This window comes from Porites lutea, chromosome 9 (assembly GCF_958299795.1).
Source record: "Porites lutea chromosome 9, jaPorLute2.1, whole genome shotgun sequence".
NCBI lineage: Eukaryota > Metazoa > Cnidaria > Anthozoa > Scleractinia > Poritidae > Porites > Porites lutea.
The window spans coordinates 19,764,750-19,790,319 of NC_133209.1; the positions used below are offsets into that span (position 1 = coordinate 19,764,750).

Below are 25,570 nucleotides of genomic sequence, written 5' to 3' on the forward strand. Positions count from 1 at the left end.
CAATTTAAGACTAGAGTTGTTCTGAACTACTAGCGAAAACTGTTAAGGCTCCATCTCTTCTTTCTTTAACATCTAGGGTCAACGACCCTTTGGCTTAATTCAACCAGTTGAAGCCTTCCTGGTAGGTATCTTAGTTAGCTATTTCACGCACTTACATTGCCATGAATTGTCGTTGTAGCCTCCAAAAATATAGATCCCAACTCTAACAATCGTTACAGTGGGACCTTTGTTATCACAATAGCTGTGAAAGGTCTGTGATCCCCAGCCATGATTGGAGGCCCTATAACACAGTTTCCAATAACTTCTGTCTTGACTTTGCAAGTGCGGAAGAAGCCAGGTATTTAACTGCGATATCTTGCTGGTATCGTTCGCTAAAATAACGGAGTCATCGAGGCCACCTGGTAAAAAGAAAGTAAATCAGAAATTCATCCTTTTTAAAGATGCTGTATAGGGAAAGTGACAACGACTCCAGTAATTGCTATACCTAAAAAAAAACACTTGACTAATTAAACATATCAGCGGGGTTAGCCTGAAATACACTCAGAATTAAAGTACCCAAGAAAGTCAGAAGCAATCGAAATAATAAACAAGCAAATGTCGCTTTCGGTACATTTGAAATTTCATTAAGAGTATATTCTTGGACAAGAGCATAATCAAGATGATCGACAGGTAGGCGAGAGGTTGCTCTTTGCCGACATAAATATTGGTGGATACCTTTTCCCAGAAAATAGAAGTTAACAATTGTCAGAGTAGTGGTAAAACGAAGAGAACAAAATGAAGTAAAACATATAATTCGGCTTACGATGAGGAGTGCATGTTTTCCCGTCACCAATGTGTGCATTCACGTCGCACTTGCAAGTAAATGACCCTTCTGTGTTAGTGCAGATTGCATGGGAGTGACAGTCATGGGTGTTGAGCGAGCATTCATCAACATCTGGAAGATAAGAAAACTTTTATTTATTTTATTGCCTTCTTTTTTGTCAACGAATGTCATAGTCATAGGAGTGAACTTTTCAAGACATAACAAGAACACTAGTAGACCATTGTGAAGAAATGACTTTCAATTCTGTGCACGCATGTAAGCAGATCTGCAAGTAAGTAGAGGACCCGGCTGAGAAATTGATTTTACTCAACCCTTCGGGCCTCCGTTTAGCCTAAAAATAAAGCTAAATAAGAAGGGGGGACGGGCCGCCGCTTGACGAGACGTCAAGTTAAAGTCTTTCTTCTTCCCAGAAATGCGTTTACATTTCGTTCTGTTTATCACCGCAGTTTGCTTTTTGTTTCTTCTTAAACGACATCAGTAGAAGAAGAGGAAGAACAAGAACCAGAAGAACAACGAGGGTGGAGACATTACCGTTTACCGGGTAGTTTTCATAATCCTCCTCCACACAACAGGTATTAGTTATGAAAAAACTAAAAATAACAATTTCTCCAACTTCTATAAATGTCTGAAAAGATCTGCAAACCTTAAGGACGGTGCCCACTAATGGGAAGTATTTTTTCCCAGATAATGACTATTTGAGACAAGTAGATCATATCAGGGGCTATTGAAATCCAAAAAGAAAACTGGGGGTAACCACGCATTTTTCAAAGATAACTGCGCTTCAATATGGAGAAAAACGCTGAATAGGTGTTTTTTAAAAAAATGATAAAAAGTTGTTTTTTCCCAAAATTTCAGAGTGTACACGTGAACTGGCAGAAATGCAACGATAATTGTAACAAGGTTTCAAAATAGGCAACAAATGATAACATAACAACTGCTCTTTATATGTCTTTTTTTGAAATATCAGCACAACTGGGAAGTTATCAGCAGTTAACCCTCTCCACGCGTCTACCTCAAAAATAGTGTAAACGACATTTTCCCCGAACCAAAAATTGATCGTTTGCTGAGTAGGCTTATTACTTTCATTTGGTAAGATAAAAAGTAGGGGTTACCACGCGTTTTTAGAAGCTAAATTGGTTGGTTTCGACCTTAACTGAATCGCTTTTGGGGTTATTTACAATTTTCCCGATCCCCTCCCCGGTCAGTTTCACTATTGCTTCACTCAACGCGAAGTACTCTGGGATATCCACAATGGCTAACAGTCAGAGAAAACAACAACACACGGAGGAGAGCAAAAACAGAAAGAGAAGCAGGACATTTCATGGACTCTAAGGAAAACAAATTATACTATTTCATTCAACTGGAACTTCTCCGTCTCAAACATTTAACAAAAATGTTTGGAGTAGAGCAATCTCCAAGGTATTAGAGATTACTTGCAGCGCACATAGAGTAGTATGGCGAGCTCAAGATCCACGGCTGGTGCTGTAAACAAACTACTATACTGTAGTGGAAAATAGTCGACAGGGACTCTAAGACAGGTACTCCTCCAATCGTTTGCTTACCTGTACATCTCCTCAAGATATTTTGACTGTAGATGTAATATGGATTGTAAACGTACTGTCGTTTTTTTATCATTTTACCGGGTACCTCGATCGAATATGTTATTAAACTTGCACACATTCACAGGGCTCGAAATTAACGCTCGCAAACTCGCAAAATGCGAGTGATTTTGATAATCTGCGAGTAAGAAAAATATCCACTAGCAAACGATTGCGAGTTAGAATTATCCATGTCTCCCAAACAAAGGGAAATAATTTGCTTGTGGTCTCACCAGTTTGCTAGTTGAAAAAAATCTTACTAGCAAAACTTTGCAAGTGCACTAAAAAGATAACTTCGAGCCCTGATTCAATGAGCTTATATCTGTGCTTTGCGCTATCTCTTTCGGGCTTTGCCACAAGAGTCATATGACATAAATGATTTGCATAGACTCAAGTTCCATACATGAGCTCTCTTTTAAAAAAGCTGAATAGTGTGAAAGTAGTTGTACCGAATGCGTTTATGTTCCCTGATCATATATGCACTGGGCTATAATGATCACTTTGTATATTTCGTTTTGATTTTTTTTTCTGTAGCATTCTGTGTCATGATCATTCACTATTTTTCGTTTTTAAATGTTAATTTTAGACTTAACAGTGTCTGTTAAACCTAAGAAAGTCTTAGAATGGAAATACTTCAGTTTATTTTACCTTCCATCTTTAGTTTGTAAACAGCGAAATGGCAGCTATGTCTAAATGTCCAGATAATGTGTGGCGTGAAATTGAACCTTAAGAAATACTATCCACACGACAAGCTGCCAATGAGTCAATAATTTCAAGGCTTAGTAATGCCAAAATGCTTAAATAACAATGATAATAGTAAAAAGCATAACAATTTCTTATCATTTTTTCCACGATGAAAGCGTTTCCTTTGCGGTCCGCAATTATTTGTGAAGCTGCGATCTCATGAATTCAAACAATCTTGTGATGGTTTTTGTCTTGTTTGTTCAACAAATAAAAGCCTCGGACTCTCAATAAAAGGGACATCTGTACGTACTCGAACGCTTTAAGTCTATCTTCTGGTGAGTAATTACATAAAATCTTACAAAATCAAAAAAATATTCGGGAAAGTGTTTATAGCCGATTACTCGATAAAACGCGAAGGACGCGAGTGAAAGGTAAGCTTGCAGTTTCTCGATTAAGCGGAGGACTTAGAGCTATTTTCCTTCTGATTTACTGATCCTTGCCTATTAAGGGATTTGTTAATACCCAAGCCCTAAGCGTAACATCTCGAACCAATAACTTTTGATGTTTTAGAATTGACTTTTGTTTGACTATAAAAATGTTCGGTCAGATCTATCATACGTAGAAATAGCAACATGTGCATACTTCTTCGGTTTTCAAAGAACTGACAAGGTAGATAGAAATTATTTTTCATCAGTTGACAAACGACGCATCTTTTCCACAAGAAATAACTAGAACCTCCCACTCTTACAGGAGACAAAACCGGTCCGCGTGTCCTGCGTGTTGCGCATTTCTTTCGCGTCGCGCGCGACTACCTTGGCATGCGCAGAAAATGTGCGCAGTAACAATAGTGGGCACCGTCCTTAAAATGTGCTAACGAGGCGTTGTCTTAATTGGTAAACTTATCAGTAGATAGTGCTTTTCTGAACATTGCGTGGGAAACTATGTGTCTATATACGAGTGACCTCACTTTTTCTATAAACGACAAGCACTTCTGCTAACTTCCTGTGCTAAGTCCTGAGCCGTTTTAACAGAGAGGTGTCAGAACGTTGTTATGGGTGGCGGATCTAGTACTATGAGCATGTGAAGAACGGACATGTTTGAAATAGGACGTGAAATAATCAGGACGATGATCTTGACTCATTTTGTGTAGAATGAGAAGTTTTGCTATACGTTTGGTGTTACCTATGGCCGGACAACCTAATTTTTCGAAAAGCTTTAAAGAGCTTTCGTTTATAGTATTCAGTATTTATTGAAAAGGCTTGTACCTCGACAGGTTCGTCCATCCCCCGTGAAGCCGCTGTTACATGTGCAAGTGTAGGATCCATCTGCGTTATAACAAGTCGCACTGCTGTCACACTGGTGACCTGAAGAACATTCGTCGATATCTGAAGGAAAAAATATTACTCTTTACGAATGTTTCAAGGAATTCAAAGTACCGTACTATTTTGAAGCTTCTGGCATATTAGCCCCATCAGCATACAAGAAAGCCTCTCATGATGAATCCCCGAAAGTTTAAGGCCGCGTAACAAGATCTAACAAGCGTCTCCGCTCCGGTTTGTTGAGAAATTTGTAACCAGAGCGGAAAGCTACGCAGTCTACGAGAGCTTAGATTTTGAAATTGTAGGGAAATCCACGTACGTACTTTAATTCCCTTTTTGGGCTGTATTCGAAACTATACTCTATGGTCTGCATTCCTATATACTATAAAATTAAGATAGTTAAAAAACTTCATTGCTCAGTGTTGTTCATAGAGATTAGGTTAATGTCCAAATTTTATCATCTCTGAAACTGGAAAAAAAAAAGTTGCTGAGAAGATCTCCCTCCTAAATTATGCCAGCCTATGTTTAAACGCTTGTTTTACTACTATTATACGCTGCTCAGTATTTAAAACCATCTAAAGAGTTATTTAAAAAATAAATTTTCAGGCAATTTTATGGTAAAAGCATGCTTATTCTACCTTAGAAATTCGCCCCAAGCTAGCCTTAAACTCACAAGAGATGTCTCTTTACCGTTGGATGAGGATCTTCAAAAATTAAGCTTCACGAATTAAACGAAAAACTACAACTTGGGGCTTCGAACATAATACCTCTGCAAAGCAAGCCATCACCAGCATATCCTACGGAGCACCGGCAGCTATAGGAGCCAATAGTGTTTGTGCAGATGGCGTTCTGATGACAATGGTTATTGTCTCCTCCACATTCATCAAAATCTAATTTTAAAAACGAATATAAAACAATCGTTCAGTCAATCAACCCGCAAAACAAATAACGAAACGATCGTTTGTCAATCAAAATTTAAAGTCGTTGCTCATATGAGTCAATCAGCAAGAAAACGGTTGTGTATGAAGGGGTAATGTAGTGCTAAAAGCGCCAGCTTATGGATCCTTTTTGTGAAGTCTAATTTCTTTTTCGCACAAGTAGTGCCTATTTTTCTTTGTAGACTAATCCTTTAGTTTATACTATTTCTGCAACAAACAGATTTACAGTAGACTCAAACTTTTTGTCAGCTAAGAAGCCAGAGAAATGGGCCATTTGCACGTTGACGCTTTTTTACTTCTAGGGCCAAAATTCATTTCTTTTTTTCTTTCATATTTAAATTTGCTAATCCCAGGGAGTTTTAAATAACAAAAGCCGTAATTTGCATAAGAAAGCAATACCCTGAAGGATTCTGCTAGTAGTAGTAGTAAAATGACGTCATCGTGCAAATAAGGCCTATTAGTTATTGAGGTGTAAATTGTTGAAAGTCAATTAGGATCTTCTCTGAAAATACAAATAAAATAAATAAAAATAACGCCTTAAAACGTTAAAATAGACCATTTTCGTTTTTTTTAAAAACCCACACTTTCAAAATGAGGTCAAGAGCAAACCCTTTCATGAGGAAGTAACTTTATAATCTCTTTTTGAAAAAGGCTTGGGGCAAATCGGAAATTGCTTTTGAATAGGAACTAATGAATAATAATAATTATAATAATAATAATAATAATAATAATAATAATAATAATAATAATAATAATAATAATAATAATAATAATAATAATAATAATAATAATAATAAGGATAATAATGTTGCAAACTTACAGATGTATCGCTACCATCCGACCGAAACACCTCGACAAAAGTCATTGAAAAACTCTCAAAATACAAAGAATTTGAGATTGAAACCACGAGAATGTGGGGAATGAGGACAGAGACTGTGCCAGTTATTGTTGGTGCGCTGGGACTTATTAGAGAGGGAATGGACCAGAATTTAGGTAAGATCCCTGGACCTAAAGGTCTTGTAGACTCGGTGCCACCTTGGTACTCGCCACTGAAACCGAAGCCAGCAGTGTACGAGGCGAACAATGCGTAAGTGATCTGGGACGTCCCTCTATTTGCGGAGCACCAAGAAGTTGAAGCGAACAGAGTTCATGCGCGCATTATCAACCATGAGTCAAAGCAAGTTATAACGTTTGAGGTGAGCTGCTCATGGGTTGCAGGCCGGGAGAAAAAGGAGGAGAAGAAAAGCACGAAATACGAACCGCTCCGTTGGGACCGGAGTTAAAGCAGAAGTACCAAGGATATGAAGTGAAACAATACAATATCATAATGAACATGTTAGGGGGTGGTGCCCAGACTTAAAAGTCAAGCTGAAACAGTTGGTCGAAAGTAAGAGTAAGGGAGTTTTTTTATACAACATGCAGAATTCTGTACTCTTGGAACACTAAACATCTTTAGAACGTTTAAAGTTGCAACATGAACAATGAATATCGCTTTCGAAATTATTAACTCTTTTCCTCCAACATCTCTTGGACTTTTGTGGGTATGAAGTGGTCGTCAATGAATTTCTTTACAGCCGAATAAGTAATATATTTAAGAGAACTTTAAAGACTTTATAATTATCATTTTAGATCCTAGGTATATTGAATAGTTTTATCATTTTTTTAAATTTATTTTTATTTTCTTTTGGAGCATTATTTATAGTGCTTTTTTTTATTATTGTATATGTATATTTTTTAATTTTTACACTAAGTTCTCATTATAGTAAACGGGTTACGCTCACGCGTCCCGTCACACTATTTTAAATGTATATAGCATACAAAAGTTGGTAAGGTAAGTCACCCACAAACCTTCTGAACAGGTATAGTTATGGCAAGTACCACAGCTGACATCGTTCCACATAAAACTATGTCTGACTCCCAAAGTGTGAACGCAGTCTTCATTGTTGAAGTTGTTTGGTTGGTTCTTCGCCCAATATGAAAAGTTACTGGTTTGATTATCTGCCCAGTCGAAAGTACCCTCAATTGCCCTATCGTTTAGACCAATCCAGCCCTTGGCACCATTCAGCCGATGCTGAATATAGACGTTTTCTTCTTGATTACGCACAGTGATGAGGTTGCCGCTGTATGCTTGGCAGGTTTTCTCAGCTTCAGTCCAATTTTTGCACGAATGGCTTGTCGAGTAACAAATACCATTAAAATATGACCAGCCCGGTTTACATACATCTGCAATATACGAAACATTTTGTGTTAAGTAAATAGTGCATAACAAAGAGAAAAAAAGACCTAGGCCAAACGTCGAACTTTTCATGAGACGAACCAAACTACCAAACTTAGTGAGTTAAGTTCATGAAACGTTCTTAACGACGTCTGGCTCAGTTAAGTTCGTCTGAATGAGTTTGGATCGTCCCACACGTTCAAACGGACAGAGGGTCCGAAGTTCGTCTCCGGGACAAACGTCGATCTTCACATGTGACGAACTAAACTAATAAATTTTAAAAAAATGTTCGATAATGTATATAAAATTGTTCGGGAGAAAATAATTTTATTACTTATCTGATTCAGTTGATTGATTGGACGCGTCCTGTAAAAATCGACGTCTGACCCAGCAGCCGATCTAAACTCAAGTTAGGTCGACTCAAATTAGAGTTTGGCTCGTTCCATGAAAAGTTCAAGCTGACCGAGAAGTTTTTGGAAACAGAAACCGTTACTTGATCTTACTTGTAGTAAGTAGACACTGAGAAAATACATTTACTGGTGATTACTTAAAGGAGATACGAAACAAGGAGTCTCTAAGTTTACTTGACATCTACCAAAGCTTGCTGGGCATGAGAAGGTCTTCGCAAAGAAAATTTGTTTTTATCATTTACTAACACACCTGCTAATACTGTATAGGACACAGTCACAGGATCATGCTGGTCAGCGAACAACTCCTTGAGACAAATGCGGAATTCGCTGGTCTTGATGTGCTGTAAAATAATAAGCATTAAATCATCTAGCGTCATATATTTCGCTTAGAAGAACAGTAATAGCTCAACTTTTAGAGACGTTCGTTTAAAAGACTGTAGCTGAGTCACTTTCCTATTTAAAGAAAAAAAAAGTGGGAAACTGACCTTGAATAACAGATTGACAAATAGATGGAATGTTTCGCTGCGCGACTATGACTGTTAAACGGCAGACTGCATGAACAAACCTTGGTGTAATTTAGCTCATATGCGCATTTGCTACAGGTTGTCAGCTTGATCTTACTTATTTTGAAGAAAATGTGTTGTATATTAGTTAAATAATTTGAGAATACCTCAATCCATGGGGTCACGGACATGTATATTGGCTTCAAATTGTTGCCTTCTGAGTTGTGACCGGCTGCTATTAATACTATGGGTTCCTTGTCGTAATTCGTTGCAAATGAGATGTCCTAAGGACATAAAAAGAAGGCTGTTGATATAAACTTTTAAACACCATCCATTTTTATCAATGCATGGTCATATCATTGGTGGCTGGAATTTATCTGCGCTGACTCGAAGGAACAGGTAATTTTTGAGTACCAAAAACAATTCTTTGTTCAAGATAAACTGTCAAAAAACAAGTTCCTTTCATGGCCTGATCTCTTTTCTTTTCAAAGCTCATATGAAATGCATGATATGGTAACTAAATGTGAGATCAGTCACGGTCGACTTCCTTCGTTTTCACTCCCATTTATTAAGTTGGGATAAAACCTGGAGTTTTACAGCCGTAAATATGATTTAAAATGCATAAATGTTCTTGTTTGATACACGGGGAGGTACTCCTGGGTTTTCTTGGTAGGGATGTGCCGCCCGATACTCCAAATCCTGACTCTATTTCAGACCAAAAAATGTAATTTTCCACACCCTTTTTCAGACCTGGCCTTTAGGCAGAGATTATGTTATTATTACTTAGATTAGAGCGCAAACTAAAAAACACTTCAAATCCATTTCGGATTGGCAGTGACTGCGTCGCAGAAGACGAGTGCGTGGGCCAGCTGCAACGCAGGCTAATTTGGAATTGAAACGATAAATACCGTCATACACTCCCGTAGTTCCCTCAAAACCATACCCGATTCCAGATCAAAATGGGCAAAGTGTAAATCCGGTTTCACATCTAAACGGCGCAAAAACCCTACCCGATGGGGCGGCACATTTTTATATAGCTTATATAAGGGAGTACCCTCTGCTGTTCTATCTAAATAGTTACAGAGCCTTCTTCTGCTTAAAAGCAAAGTGCTTCTTACCTTGCAAAATGCACCATTGTAGCTTGTAGAAACGGAATTGTTGTTTGGAAAATCCACGTGTTTGCTCTCAGCGAAAAGAGGCCTGTGTATTTTTTCAAAGGCCATCCAACTCTAAAGAGAGGGATAGCAATCATAAGTGGATTGCTATCTCATACCTAAATCCCGTGTAGAAATAAGTAAGCTATGTTTCCGAAAAAAGATTTGTAAGTTGTATCCACAATACTTGCGAGATGATCTCATTTCACGTATTTTATCATTGATCCTATTCAGACCGGGTTTTTTTGCTCCAAGTAATTTGACGATGTTTCGCCCGTGTTAGATTTTGAAATATTATGAGTGGTTTTTGGAAGTGTTGTGATGGCATGGAAAGTGATTTTATTGTGTGATTTACCGAAGGTGTTGACAGACAAAACTCAGGTATGTGGTTGGGCTCGTGTTAACAGATTACTTTGTGCCAAGCACAAAAATGCTTCGTTTAGGTGATTGTGTCTTAGAAATCCTATTCTGTGCTCAAAGATTGTGGCTTCTTAATCTGTGTTCGGCGGCAGACACATAGCTAGGGCCTCAAGGTTTCGCTGACTAAAAGGTTATAATTCCTGGACGTTTCAAATGTTGTTTATTATGTCGCAAAATCCTCTTACTTCTGAGAGAGGAATTTACCGTCTGTTGCCAGCAATAAAGTGGTCAGCTAGTAGCTTTCAACTGCTTTCCATTCGACTTAGATATCAAATTGATAAAATGCACTTGAAATTTCTTTAGCCACGTTTTAGCAAACGCCAGATATATTTATAAAGGAGAAAACATATACCACAACGATATCTTCATGTAGACCATCATAATTCTGTAGTTCTCGAAGACAAATGTAAAAGGAGGAACTGGTTGCGTTTTCCACCCACAAACTTGCGGCATCGTGCTTAAAGTCTGCACTTATATGTTCTGCTGTAACCAGGACTGTTGGTGAAGACGCAAATTTTCCCTGTTAAAAAAAAAAACGGTCATAACAGTAAGAAGGTTGAATTGATAATTATTAAGTATGCAGAGCAAAGATGATTGGGAGAATAGCATGTAAAATTAAATTTGGAATAAACAATCTTTCACATGATCGGGACGCTCTTTAAGACATAGGATCGTTGTTAGGTGTCTGAACTCGAGTGTCCAATTTAGCCCTTGACCGTACAAGTTTCTTTCGCCAATTTTTTGTATTAAGTGATACTTTTTTTAAGAATATCTCCCCCTTCTGACAAATGTGAAAAAATGATTTTAAAAAATAGTATAAAAATGGCCCATGTGTCGGAAGGAATTCCGCGGACAGAACAGGGCTGCCTCTTTGCAACTCATGTCTCCAAGTCCAAGTACGATATCTTTGATTGGATAACAATTGGAGTGTTTGGTACTTATAACATCAGCATAGCAAATGTTTATCTTACTGAAAAACTTAACTAAAGGTCATTATTTTTTCTGGTTTATGGAACGGAACAAGATGCAGCTGAGAGGTAACAATAAAGTGTTATTGCCTGAGGAAGGCTGACTTTTGAGCACTGTGATCCAGTCCACCATTCTGGAATGCGTGTTTTACCCGCCACACTTCCATCAGGAGCACCTTGGTAGGCCATCCAGTCCACCGTGGCAAATTCTTTGATAAAGCGATCATTTCTTCCTGCTGCAGTCACGCACACCTAAATATTAAATGTAATGGCTAATGTTTAATTTATCTGGTAAGATAATATATAACAATTATTCACTGAAGTGGAGGTTGGCAGTTGTGGTCATTTGCCTAGCCGCGAAGCGGCAGGTAGATCGCCACCACTAGCTGCCGACACTAAGGTGGATAATTGTTTTAGTCAATACTCAAACAGTGAGATAATTGAGCACAAAAATGATGATTTTTAACTCATTTACTGTTGTCAACGATTATAATTTTGGCGCGTAATTACCGAACCGGCGGCCGTCGCGTTTTCTTGCCAAACTCTTGAAGGCATTTGTTTAGCTTTTCCCGGGAAATTTCTTCAAAGTGAGTTGTGAATTCTTTTTGTATTAAAACCATTCTGTGAAAACTTATTTGTGAACATATCAGCTAAATAAAGTAACGCAAGAGTTACTTTGCATATGTGAACAAAAGGCTTTTTTTTACCGTTTTCATCGATAAAGTCAAGTCAAACAGACAAAGCTTTACCTGTTAAAACTTCCAAACCGAATTTTGTCACCTTCTTCGTGTATTTCAGGAACAACTTGTTTGATTATTTGAGAAATTTCTTTGTTTGTTGCGGTAGCAAACCGGGAAGCCATTTCGCTCGAAACTTTCGCGAGTTTGGAGTCCCTCGCTAGGAGGAACTGGAGGTGAATCCGTGAATAGCACTGGATATTCACTGATTGAGTAGCCAATCAGAGCGCGTGAAAAGCACTATCCACTGCTTAAGTCTATAGTAAATAGATTTAGCCAAGGCCAAAAGCGAAGCTCTCGTGGTAACTTACTTCATGAAGTAAAGTTTTCTAAGCCTGTGATCTCTTGAATTCTATAACTGGTCAGCGGAGAACTTAAAAAAACCCTCACCTTAAAGTAGCACACCTGAGCCAGCGCTAAAGTCATGTGACACTGGTCTTCGGATGCCCTACTTTGACGGCTGTCAATTGGTTATAACATGGATGGCGAAAATCGAGTTAAACACGATTTTTATACGTTTTGGACTTACAGCTAGTAAGACATTTCACATCTGTTAACATGAAGACGCGGTCCTACGTACGTACGCACGATTTTGTTAGTAACCAAAATTTCTTGGATGCATAGATAACCAAATTTTCTTACCCATAGTGTTCCTCTGCGCGCGCAAGACGCGAAATCTCCGCTAGTAACTCGTTGTGAAAATAAAATGTGTTCAAATAGTATTTTACTGACCAGAAATATGACAGGTAAACAAGAGTTCTTGGAGATGTAAGACAAATGAACAGAGGCTCACTAATTACTACTTGAAGTAATACTTGAATTGAAAACTTCCTTTCAAAATATTCACCTCAAAATTCTCGAAGTTAACAGTTTCCACCCAGGACACAGTAGCATCATGTACAAAATTTTTCTCGCTTATGTTCCAGTGATTGGTCGTTATTTGTACGTGCACTTCTTTGTCGGGATAGAATGAAAACGGTGGAAATTTCACTACTTCACAGGCCGTCTCTGCCCACTGTACATGTCTCCTCAGTGAAACTCGCCCAGTCTGAACAGGAAAACCTGTCGACGAACAACAAGAAAAAGAAGATACAACAACGAAGAAAAACAAAGCTAATTAAAGCTGAAAGCGATAAAAAAAAACAAAAAAACAAACAAACAACAACAACAGCCATAAAGTTAACATAAAGACAAAAAAAAGATGCATCCTACAAATACCTGATGAGGATGAGAAAAAAAAAAAAACGTATAAAATCCTTTCTATATGCGAGGAATTAAATCAAAATCTGATTGTACAATCACACAATCATAGTGGCACTATATGATTGGCACTTTGTTGCGTTCAAAATAGTACCAAAATAAGCAAAATAGTATTTAATCATGATTTATTTTGGACCTACAGCTGCAGGGAAAATGCCATGTGCTTAAAACGGTGATTCTTTAGATGGCACTAAAGATGGCCGCCAAATTGAGTGATGTCGTAAGTCATCAGCGGCACCATATCTGTTAACACTAGAGCTCTGCATACGCTGGTTAAGGTGGTTTTAAAAATCCTTGTAATGCGCTCTCTTACCTGTACAGCTACCGGGATGATAGAGAGTGTGGTTACTCTTGCGCCTGCAAATGTCCAGCAGACAAAAGCACTTGTTCTTAAATGTTGTCGAGTTGGATGAACACACTGGCTCCTCGTACGACGGGCAGTTGTCATCACAAACACAACGGGCATCAAATGCAGAGAAAGCTTTGCAGATGGCATGGTAATCGCAAGTAACGTTTGTGCACGGGTCTATATCTTTAGGGCGAAAAACAACAACAAAATCAGCACTTGTATGAATAGCAAATTGACCTGACGTCCTACAACCTTTGAGAGTGCAACTGCTTTTTGATATTTTTAAATTTTGCATTGTTTTTCCTATGGAGAAAATTTATGGCAAAAAAAGGATAGGAAAGGGGAAGTTCCTTTTTCTACAAAAACGCTTGAAAAAGAAGTACACTGCTGCGGTTATTCACCCAGATAATAAGACGATCAATACGATTTTGTCCTTAATATTTAAACGCCATTTTTTAGAACTTCTTTCTTCGTCATTTGATCATAGTTTTTTTACAGTGCCAATTGCCTGACTTTATTCTTATTCGAATTCATTTCTTCAATTCGACGTTTGACCAAACGTCCAAATGCCTTGATAGTAGGACGAACCGGTATGAGAGACAAATCTTTGCAATTAAAGAATAAGCAAATATAAGAGTAATGTACCTCCCACTATTGCATAGTCCACTGTAACTGGATCGTGAGACTTGCTCATTCCCTGACTGTCTTTGATGCACACTTTGAAAGACAAACGAGTGATCTCCTGGAAAATAACATCAAATATACCAATAAATAAAAAGTTTGTATTGACTTGTTAGCTTTCAGACAGAGGGATCCAGTTAGGACAATAAGGACAAGCGCAACTTTGGTTTAATCGGACGTACAGTTTCCACGGTCATATAATGGAGGCTGCTGTCTGTTACAGTGCGCGGCCACTATAACTGAGGCTACCTAGACAATGTTGACCAATCGGATTGCATGAAAATAACAATACATTCCGAGAAAGTTAGTTTTCAATCATAATCACCATGGAAAGAAATAAAAGAAAAAAGAATGTATCGTAATCAACCAATTACAATCTACAGATAATGTAACCTTTTTTAAACCATGAACCCACGGAGCCTCCCTTAATAAGAATCATCGGGTGAAAATGAATACGGAAAGTGACAATCAGCTTGATGATTCAAGTTATTGCTTGAATTTGCCGTCAAGTGTTAAGTGCCACCTCGAACTTCTTCTTTTATTAGTTATAAGTGCTTTACTCTTTAGCGAAGGCAACTATTTTAATCAGCAAATATTTGAAACAGTTTCAACTTATTAGGTCTCTTCAATGCTACTCACCTCAATCCAGACAGTCAAAGCGTTGCTATAGCGACCATCCGCCTTCATTGACAGTTCCCTGGTGCCATTTTCATGGCTGGCAGACGCCATAATATGGGGCGGCTCGTAGAATGGATTCTCAAACTTATAATCCTATAAATTATCATTCACAAACACAATAATTTTCCCTCTGCCTGTTTAAAGTTTTGAAGAAAGTGATATTGTCCCAGTTCATTAAGGAACTGATTAAGCAAACTCTAGGTGTATAGCTATATCTAGGATGCACCTCCTTAAAACGTAGCGGTAAACAAATCTAAATCACAACTCTTGTGAACAACGCATGAGGTTTTTAACGAATTGTTATTTATGATCAAGAAGGTTGTATCTCTTGTTGGACTTAAACCCTTTTTTTAAAAAATGCACAATACGCCGATGCCACAGTGTCCCTCAAAGAAATGAGAAATACACAACACAAACCTTGATTGTTAACAACGTTGGTTTAGAGGCTTGGGTTTGTAAGTTAAGTTAATAAAAATTGAATATATCACTAATAAACGTCACATTTTCCAACCTGACAAAAAGCATAGTTGTTCTCTTTCTTTGGTGCACCAAGTCCAGAAAAATGAAGCCTTCCATGCTCAGTAAAATTCCAAGCCTCAGGTAGCAAATCATAAGCAAGCCAGTTCTGAAAAGGTGGACGCAAGTAACAGTCACAGCATTAAACGTCTTTTCTTATGGTTTTTAAGAAAACTTAAACTGACGGTGAGAACCCTGAGAAAAATTCGTATCTGCAGTCTAAGAAAGAAGCAAAATACCATGACCTATATTTAACACTATTCTGACCGGGCGTTTTTGGGCTCCCTGGGAATTGGAGGAGGAAGGCCCCTTCGAGAAGTTTATAACCACTCATGATACAGCCACTAAATTTACACAAAATAGTGTAATCATCATTCCAACAAGTAGGAGTAATGTGATTGACATAATAACGTAAGTTGACGTCACTAATGTCGCCTTGTTGCATTTATTGTTTGAACCCATAGCTTATCAATTGTTCCTGTAGCCATTAAGCAAAAATAATTAAATTACTTAAAAATCATGACGATGGTTGACAATTTGATCATCTTTAACAATGGAAGTGACAACATGATGACGTCATTTCTTATTGAGACCATATTCCTTTTTGGATCTGCCATTTTGAATTATTTAAATTAATTCCATTTATTCCTGCTAGTTGGCCATTTTAAATTCAATTAATGTTTCCAAACTAGTCACTAAAAAGCCTAGATCATATTAACAGCTACGTAAATAATGCTAAATTAAGTGTGATGTAATAATTCATTAGTAGTAAATCTTGAAAAAATAAGCAAGAGTCGCCAAGTTTGATGGTCCTAGCTTGAACGGTTTTAATTTTATTCAACATTAAAGTGTTAGGAGGCCTCAAAGCCAACGGCACCGGGCTGAAGTGAACCCTAAAGTGAACCCTAAAGTTTCATCTCAGAATGTATTAGGGAAATGACGAGGATAGTTTATATGCGCGACTTCAAGAAAACTTTCTTTCTTTTCAAAACGCCTGCTGCACATGCGCAGCAGGGGCGATATTTTGTTAAGGCTAAAAAGCCGCTCTTTGAAAGAACCCCGCTCCCTGATCAGCGCCTCCCTCTCTGTTGAGGCCTCAAATGTAATAAATGACCCTAAATGTAATAAAGGTCCTAAGTGTAATAACTTTTGGCCCTAAATGTAATAAAGGTCCTAAGTGTAATACCTTTTGGTCCTAAATGTAACAAAGGTCCTAAATGTAATAACGTTTGACCCTAAATGTAATTAAGGTCCTAAGTGTAATTTTTTCAGCTCTTTATATGCTTAGGGTCATAAGAAGATTTCACAGCGTTTGCTTTTAGCCTTATTACAGGTTAACTGAGTACCAGAATGTGTCTAGGGAATATCGAACATTAAATACCCTAGGCAGAACCCCTATATAGCCATTTGACTAACAACTTATTATTATTATTGCTATCATTATCACTGTTATTTTTATTGTCATTTTTAACTGAAAAGAATGTTTAATCGAGGTGAATTGTAAATAGTCCCTTTGACCGAATACTGATTAATTGTAAATAGGTTTTAACAGTTAGCATTGTTATCAATAATACCTCTTTAACGACAACTTGAAAACAGAGGTCCATGATATGAAGCAAATTTTTTAAGAACTCTTTAATGTCAAAAAGGACTGACGTATCTTAAAACTTATGTAACAAAACAAAAGAGCCTCGTTTATTATAGCAAATTTTCTCCAGAAACTGTAACTTCATCCACTGGATTGAACTAAAAAATCTGTTTCATAGGCAAAGGCCAAAAATGTCAAAATTGCAGCCTGTAGTGCCACCAGGATTTCTAATCTGGGTCAATAACACAACATCAGCTAAACTGTTTTTACTTTGTCTGTTAACAAATAGGTGCAAGTAAGTGTACTTTAATTGCTCCCTCCTTCTTTCCACCATACATTGGTAACATAAAACCAAGATCCAACCTCAGCAAACAACAGCTCAACCCACGCATTTATCCATTTGGGGGTGGCTATTATCTCTCTAAGAGCCAGCACAAATCCACTGTATGGAACAAATTCTTTGCTTAACTTGCGCAAGCTGAAACAGCCATTTCGCGCAGTGTCGCGATGGTTGTAGCTTATTCGTGGTAGCCGACAAATATAACGGATTGTGAGTTCTTTAAAGGGTTCACCAAGCTGGCAAAGGGAATTATAGGCGACAATACTTATGTCCGTTCCAGTTAACGCGAAGTCTATTATTTTGTCGAGAACTTCATTTGGAAGTTAACTGGTTGGACCACCATTATCATCACAACCACCATTATATAACTTACGGTGTTCACAGCATTCTGTATGGACCGACCGACATACTCTTTTGGAATATGATAAAAAAAAAAACATTATTGTTTTGGCGCAACATTAAAAGACCCCATAGGCAAAAGTGGTTAATTTACTACGAATGTTTCTAATGAACATTCATACTTCCTTCAATTGCTAAATTACTGCTGTATTTTTAAAACTTTTGTGTAGATTCCATTTGTTTATAACTCGCATTTCACGATGTAGGGATGGGTAGTAGGAAACATGATCGAGACGTAGTTAATTTATTAGTGTTTCTCTTACTTCTTGAGCGTTCTAGCCGCTTTCTAAGTTAATGAATATCCATGAAGACTACAATAGGGCGAAGAAAGTGAATCGCCAGCTGGCTATATCGAATCAGACCGTCGCATATTTCAGTCAGGGACTTTATCACGTTTGGGGCTGTTATACTACATACATGTATACTGCTAAGACTTCCATTATATTTAGGGCTAAAACCTATTACACATATAATTAGACCCTTTATTACATTTAGGGCCAAAAGTTATTACATTTAGGACCTTTATTACATTTAGGGCCAAAAGTTATTACACTTAGGACCTTTATTACATTTAGGGCCAAAAGTTATTACACTTAGGACCTTTATTACATTTAGGGCCAAAAGTTATTACATTTAGGACCTTAATTACATTTAGGGTCATTTATTACATTTGAGGCCTCAACACTCTCCCCTTTTTCACTTCCAGTCCACCCCTCCACCCCTTTCGTCAGGCTGTCTTTGCAAAGCAAAATTCAGACTTTTACGGTTTTAAAACATTTATGGGTTAGGTATAACAATAATTCTAATATAATTTTTACGTAATTTAAAAGAGGAGGCCAAACTAACCACCAGGTTTTTAATTAGCTTCCATACAATCAGATTTAATTTTCAATTTAATTGATAACAAGTAAGGACGAAGAAAAACGTAATAGTCGAAGCCTGGGCTAATTTTTTAAAACTCACCACTTTAAGTCCGGTATGGATACCGTCGAAACTCATAAACTCTCTCACGCAAACAACGAAGCCGTCTGCTTCGACCTCTTCTAGCCAGATGTTCATGGCATCAAAAGGACGGTTAGAATGTTTATGTTGAACGGTTACAAACACTTGAGGTTTTATCTAAAAGAAGAGAAAAAATCACCCAATAAGTACATGTACATACTGAGCTTAAATATGATTATCGTCCTTTGCCCCGAAGAGGACCCGATTAACAGTGCTTAACGTTATGGACTGACGTTATGACAAACTCATGGCCATTATAGCTTCACAACAATTGTTGATTGGGAAAATAATCAAGTATCGACTTCATTGCGGCTTTGAAGAGTTACTCGGTTTTGCATGCGGCGATTTGCCAGAGTATTAGGAGGAGATTCTTGAACAGCAAACAAAACACAGGAAAAACAACGGCCGATTCACATAGTGCTAAGCCCTTTTCTTGTTAACGGGGATATGCCACGATGATATTGCTGCTTTAGGCCACTTCGCAATTCTGTAGTAATCAGAATCTGAAGTAATCACTGTGTCCATTTATCCATGCATTAAATGTTCCTGCAGAGCCATGAAGAAGATATCAAACAACTTTCATCATGGAGCACTATATAACCATTACAGTTTTTGGTGATTTTTGCAGGCATAGTATTTAAACAATTTACAAAACAAGGCCATTTTTTTAATTTTACTGATGTGAAGTCACGCGCGTTTTCGTTATTTTTTTCCCTTAAGGTCGAAGTTGAGATATGAGTTTTTCGTGAGTACTGACTTTAAAACTAACATGGAAGACTAAATGAATGAATTGGATGACGTTGCGAAGTTACCTGTTTCTGAATGCTTAGCGATATCTTCTTGCACTGTGTTCGTGACGTGAATTCATTGAATTCCACGATCCCTGAGTGTATGCCTTGATGCGAACCTTGAAATGCAAGCCAGTTGATCACAGACGTTCCACCAGAGCCACTTCCTGCTTCGCGCACGCAGGCTTCAAAACCTGTTGTTGACACCGACTTCACCCAAAGAGACGCTGGGTCGTGGATTTTAACATATTTGTTTCCGTGACTGAGCGTCGCGAACACCTTTACATCTCCCGAACCCTGGAATTGAGTTTCGAAAGAAACGGCTTGGCAACCATGGTTGTTTTGGCAAGTGTCGGTAATATTTACCTGCCCAGCTTGAAAGACAGCCCCTTGAATGTAAAAAAAATAATAATAAATAAAAAAAAAAGAACTATGATGATGATATACACGATAACGATAACAATGACAATAACAATAACGATAACGATGATAATGATGATGATGATGATGATGATGATGATGATGATGATGATGATGATGATGATGATGATGATGATGATGATGATGATGATGATGATGATGATACACCAGCCAGATGGTGCGAAAGGGGGTATAGGGGGCTACATATATCTTGGCATTTTACAATTAGACCAGATGAAAGGCAAGTTAACAGCGGAATACATCGGAAGAGAAATTAAGACGGTTGTGTAGATCCAAATTGAATGGCGGAAATCTTATTAGTGCATCAATGCCTAAGCTGTAGGTTTATTAGCTACAGTGTAGGTATCGTGGATTGCATGTTGGAAGGGATGGTCAGTATGAATAGAAAAACTAGGACGATATTGGCGGTAAATGGCTATTTACACACAAAAAGTAATGTTGCCAGACTGTATCTACCGAGAAAAGAAGGGGTGAGAGTTGATTGGTATTAAGGAGTGTTAGAAGGAGAGAAAATTGTTGCATGGCTACCTAAGAGATAACACGAGTGGATGCTGCATGACTTTGAAGGAGAAGGTGTTAGTTGAAGAAGAGAATCTTCAGGACTACCAGAAAAGAAGGGAAGAGGAGAAAGTCAGGAACGGGAAGGTCCACATAATCCACATGGAGAATTTGCTACCAAAACTTCAGGTTTGGCTGGAGAGGAGTCCTGTGGATGTCTCAGAAATGGTTTGTTAAAGATGGGAAAAGAAGGCAAAGTAATGCAAAGGCCTGGTATGGAAGATTAAGTTTGCCCGACATTTTTTGAAGTACTCAGTTGTCAGCCATCAACTTGTACTGCTCACATTTTGCGGAATGTGGTGTGCCTCTAACCTGTTGGATGCAGCTGAGAAATGAGAAGACCAAGAAAAACACCAGGGTACTGGAGGGAATCGCCCAATAATAATGATAATGATAATAATAATAATAATAATAATAATAATAATAATAATAATAATAATAATAATAATAATAATAATAATAATAATAATAATAATAATAACAATGAATTGATAAATGTTAATCATTAATTTTTGGTTGGGTAAGTACTTGTTGACCTAACACCAGTTTCAATAAAACCCTTTACATTTCAGTTACTAACGAAAGTTGAAATCCTTAATGAATAAGCAAAAGAACTCAAATAAATTCTGAATGCAACAATATCTGTTTCTGGACAATACTTTTTTTTCTGAATATTTGGTTACCTTTCCCCATTTTGCTATCCTTCTCATATCACCCTAAAATGATGCGATCCTCTTATTTGGAATTATTTCGCTATGTCATGCAGATCAATTTACCATTTTTGAATCTATAGGTCTAATCCATCTGGATTAATTACACCCCATAAGTGGTTTACTTCCTTGAAAGCAAAGGTTGAGCTCGGGCCTCTATGTTTTTGCTTATTTAAGACAAGTAATCCTGCATAAGGGTTTTGTTGACGCACGTCTTCAGAGGCCCAAGGGAAGCACATTTGGACGCGCAACAGGTTTAATCCATCTGGATTAATTACACCCCATAAGCGTTTTACTTCCTTGAAAGAAACGGTTGAGCTCGGGCCTCATGTGTCTTACAACGTGCCTGAGATCGTTATCTATAAATTCCTTTTTGGGTGGGCCCTGGAGAGTATTTTGTAAGCTTGATATTTTTGCTTATTTAAGACGAGTAATCCTGCATAAGGGTTTTGTTGACGCACGTCTTCAGAGACCCAGAGAAAGCACATTTGGACGTGCAACAGGTCTAATCCATCAGGATCAATTACATCCCATAAGTGGTTTACTTCCTTGAAAGCAAAGGTTGAGTTCGGGCCTCACGTCTCTTAGAGCGTGCTTTAAGTTTGAGATCGTCGTCTATCGTCTTGGGTGGGTTCCAGAGAGTATTTTGTCAGCTCGATTTATTTGCTCACGAGTAATCCTGCATAAGGTTTTCGTTGACGAACGTCTTCAGAGACCCAGAGGAGGCACGTTTGGACGCGTAACCGGTAAAATTATTGCCTACAAGGTTTTCAAGAAGTACCGGAGAGAAGCCTCCCAGTTCCCAGTTTGCTTGAAGAGATTTCACCCATAAATATCCCACACCACTAGTTGCTGCCCTTGTCCCTGCTAGGATGCGCATGAAAAATTGCCATCGTAGATAAAGAAATATCATTGGGGTGCTCGAGAAAACCATGAAACGTGCAGTCTGCACCAAATTTGTATTGGTCAGATTGCAGTCAATTTTCAACCCCCTTAACAAAATTTGCCAACAACCATTCTTGTTTGATGAAAATTACCAGAAATTCGTTATTTACCAGTACAATAATCGATGGTCATTACAATAACTTACCACTGGTAAAATAAAGCTGCAAATAAATCACCTGAGCGGCAAGGAAAGAAAAGAGTGGCTTTCTCATCATTGCTTTAATTCTTTACTGCTGTGTATTTGATGTCACCTCTTCTCTGTTGCAAATGCGTATATGGACACTAGGCATCTCTAATTAAACCTTCTCGGTTTTGGAATGAGGAAGATTTTCACCAGTTTTTTAGTACCTATCTCTCCAACAGGGTTAAAGGGTCGTCGGACTATGTGAGCGTTTTAGCGTATATTCCGCTAGCGTTGTCGGCATTCTAAAAAATGATTGGCTGGGGTTCGAGAACTACTTACTACAATAGTCTATGGGGATAAACGTCAAACAACTTTGTTTAACCTTATCCAGTGAGCTTAAACCTTTTATTCTTAATCAGTATCTGTTGGCTAACCACTTTCTGGAAATAAACAACTATTTATGCGACATTGAATTAAGATCGTAAACAGGTACACTAGGTATCACAGATTGTCTTGCTAAAAATAAGGACATTTTCTGTCCTGAAAATACTGGTCATGTAATTTCGAGGTCTTAGAGCATAGAATATACTAGTAATTAAATAGCCTCAATCAACACAACGATGCGTGAAAGCCCTGCAGTTGCCAAAAATTAGACAGTCACTTAAAAATTATCAGACTTGGAAAAAAAAAGGAAGATATTCGAGTACATGATTCCGCATTCTCTCGCGTAAACGTGATCAAAGGAAAGCTGATGTTTGTTATCTTAAAAATTTACTGACACGTACACCTCTTAATACAAACAGCCGTGCTATTAATTTCAAGTCAATTTTCCTTAACAAAGCACATACGTTGCTATTACAGTACTAGAAAGGAATTATTTTTCAAGCGAAAGAATAAAAGTCTCACCGCAAACGGAGCTTAGGCCAAACTGATAGGCATTTAGAGTTCAGAGGACTTGATGTCCACCTACTCGGAAGATCCCAACATCTACCCTTTTCTACAACAACAACAAAAACCAACCATTTTATTTTGCAAATTAAAAAACGTTTACAAAGAACATCATAAATTAAAATAGATAAGGCAAAAACTACTCAGAATAGCACAAAGCTAAACGAGCTGAGTAGTTACAATATTTAAATTACATTTTATAGGGTTGTGACACACAAGAGATAAAGAGGAAGAATATCGCCATAACCGCATGACAACCGCTGACCACTTCAAGAAGTGATTGGAACTTTTTGTTTGTCTCCTAAGTGGCCTGATTCGACCGTAAAAATAGTGGATTTGCCTCGTCTCGTGAATAAAAATAAATGTAGGCGAGCGTTATTTTCTGGTCAAGCAATGCGTTTCCATAGTAACACCAATCTTCGAAAAATCAGGAATATCCAGCTGGCAAATATGCGCATAGGAGAGCTTTTCGTGCGGCACGAAAAGCTCTCAACTATAGCTTGAACAGCAAGGGCCCAGAACTGGAACAAGTCCTTCACTCATCGAACATCGTAACGGAGCGGTTAGTCGAGAGGGTCTCGTCGTCTAAATCACAATCTTCACTCCTGAATACCTTATAGAGTGTTTTCACATGACGTCACAGCGGCCAGATTGGGGTCCCAAATGAATGAAACGGTGGCCATGTCGGTGTCCCAAACCAATCCCGTGGGAGTTGATTTCTTTTCTTATGCAAACGGTTTCTTCTGTTCCAATAAATTTGCATAGACGCATGCCACGTGGGTGAAAACGCTCTATTGGTAAAATTTTGCGATTTTCGCGATTGTACAAAGATCGTGACATCAAAGACCATCGCATATTAATCCTCGCCAAATTTAAATACCCGAGAAATTAGGTACCAATAATGTATACACTCCCGTCTTAGTGGGTTCTATTCCTTTTTCCGAGTTCTTCACTTCCGCTACGGACCAAATACCTTCTCACACTACACCAGACTGTGGCACAAAACCTATCAGATATGTGTCACTCCACTTCCGAGATCTGTGCGGCGCAGCTTCGCTCCGTTACAGAAATCGCGCCAAAATCACCGTTCTTATGTGTGAACAGAAGCCTGGTATGGTTTTCGTGCGGGTGCAAAAGCTGTCCTTTATAGTGTGAACATGCCTAAATTAGGTGGAATGACCTGAAAGTGAAAGGATTGGAATTCAACCTCAAGTGAAATACGAGTTTTGATATCTAAAACAATATTCCCATGTCATTGTCATTTCCATGACAACATCCGACATAATTTCGCAAATTTAAGACACGAAGACAGCATACCATAGACTTCCGACTATAAGACCACCCCTCTCCCCCCCCTCATTTATAGGCCCATCCCCCTGTATGAAAAAAAAAAAAAACGTCCGGTTGTAAGCCCCCCTCTAGCTTGTATTGAAATGAAATTGACTTTTTACGACGATTTGAAACTTAAAAAAGTGGTCAAATTCAAAAAGTATTTTGATCATCACTGCTACATAGCTTGTTCTGAAACCCTTTTTTCAGTCTGGTTATAAGTGCCAACCCCCGGTTATAAGCCCTCTTAAAACCCCTTACGAACTTGTATCAGCCTAGGGCTTATAATCAACGGAAGTTTAAGGTATACAAATGCACTAACGACCAGGTTACGTTATGCTTTTTTATGATATTGCTTCTTTTATAACTTCATAATTAAGGTAAGCGTTCTTTGAGCTAGTTGGCTTCAATGGTTAGTTTTCTTCTTCGGTATAACTTAAAGTTTTTAGTTACCCGGATTACCTTGCTATTATAATGAATTAAACAAAGAGAAACTCATAAATTTACTTGTTATAAGCTTGAATACTCACGATTGTACACTAATGTTGATTTCGATTGTTTTTTCTTCAGTTTAAAGGTGGCATACAACATGATGCAAACAACTGAAACACTACTTTTGGTTGACGGTACTGCCAGTCCATGCTGCACTAACGTCTTGTAATCCCTGTATTCATGGGCATGCTGCCGTTGTATACAAAATGAGCAAAATGTTATAATATATACCCCTTGACTTCTTGGATCAAACAAGTATACTCCCCTGATAGTTTCACTTGAAACAATAAATACATTGTTTTCGTATAAACCTAACATTATGCATCAAAATCACCCTTCCATACGGGTGAATAATGATGATGAAGGCTACGTGTTTTAATCGTTAGAACCTAGTATTCTTTGCTTGCTTTTCGTCATTATAACTCGAGTTAAACCCGTGTTGAGCCGCGGATACTTTGAGAGAACAGCAGGTTCGACAGTTAATAATATCTAGCGCACCTTTTCCGCGTATGTACTTATACCGTATCCATCGCGAGATCATAGCCAGAAGTCCCATAGAACATGGCTGCAAAAATGGCTACGAGCATGGGCTGTGCGCGGAAGTGCGGATAAATATAGTCCATCAGCTGGGGGGGTTGTATGGCTCACTTAAG

At 38.1% G+C, this 25,570-nt stretch overlaps 1 protein-coding gene across 1 annotated transcript in view; it reads right to left on the bottom strand.

Moving 5' to 3' along the window:
- LOC140948360 (uncharacterized) overlaps nt 1–22,279 on the bottom strand; it is a 35,913-nt gene extending 13,634 nt beyond the window's left edge. The window contains exons 1-18 of the mRNA XM_073397596.1: nt 22,170–22,279; nt 19,395–19,759; nt 18,544–18,699; nt 15,249–15,362; nt 14,699–14,830; nt 14,024–14,120; nt 13,343–13,561; nt 12,617–12,831; nt 11,123–11,284; nt 10,417–10,584; nt 9,609–9,719; nt 8,658–8,774; nt 8,238–8,328; nt 7,211–7,585; nt 5,192–5,314; nt 4,371–4,490; nt 803–934; nt 156–398 (exon numbers count right to left, since the gene is read on the bottom strand). Of these exons, the coding sequence (XP_073253697.1) occupies nt 156–398; nt 803–934; nt 4,371–4,490; nt 5,192–5,314; nt 7,211–7,585; nt 8,238–8,328; nt 8,658–8,774; nt 9,609–9,719; nt 10,417–10,584; nt 11,123–11,284; nt 12,617–12,831; nt 13,343–13,561; nt 14,024–14,120; nt 14,699–14,830; nt 15,249–15,362; nt 18,544–18,699; nt 19,395–19,759; nt 22,170–22,239 (3,010 nt within the window). The 5' untranslated portion in view covers nt 22,240–22,279. The remainder of the gene's footprint in view (nt 1–155; nt 399–802; nt 935–4,370; nt 4,491–5,191; nt 5,315–7,210; nt 7,586–8,237; nt 8,329–8,657; nt 8,775–9,608; nt 9,720–10,416; nt 10,585–11,122; nt 11,285–12,616; nt 12,832–13,342; nt 13,562–14,023; nt 14,121–14,698; nt 14,831–15,248; nt 15,363–18,543; nt 18,700–19,394; nt 19,760–22,169) is intronic.
- Nucleotides 22,280–25,570: the final 3,291 nt, after the last annotated feature.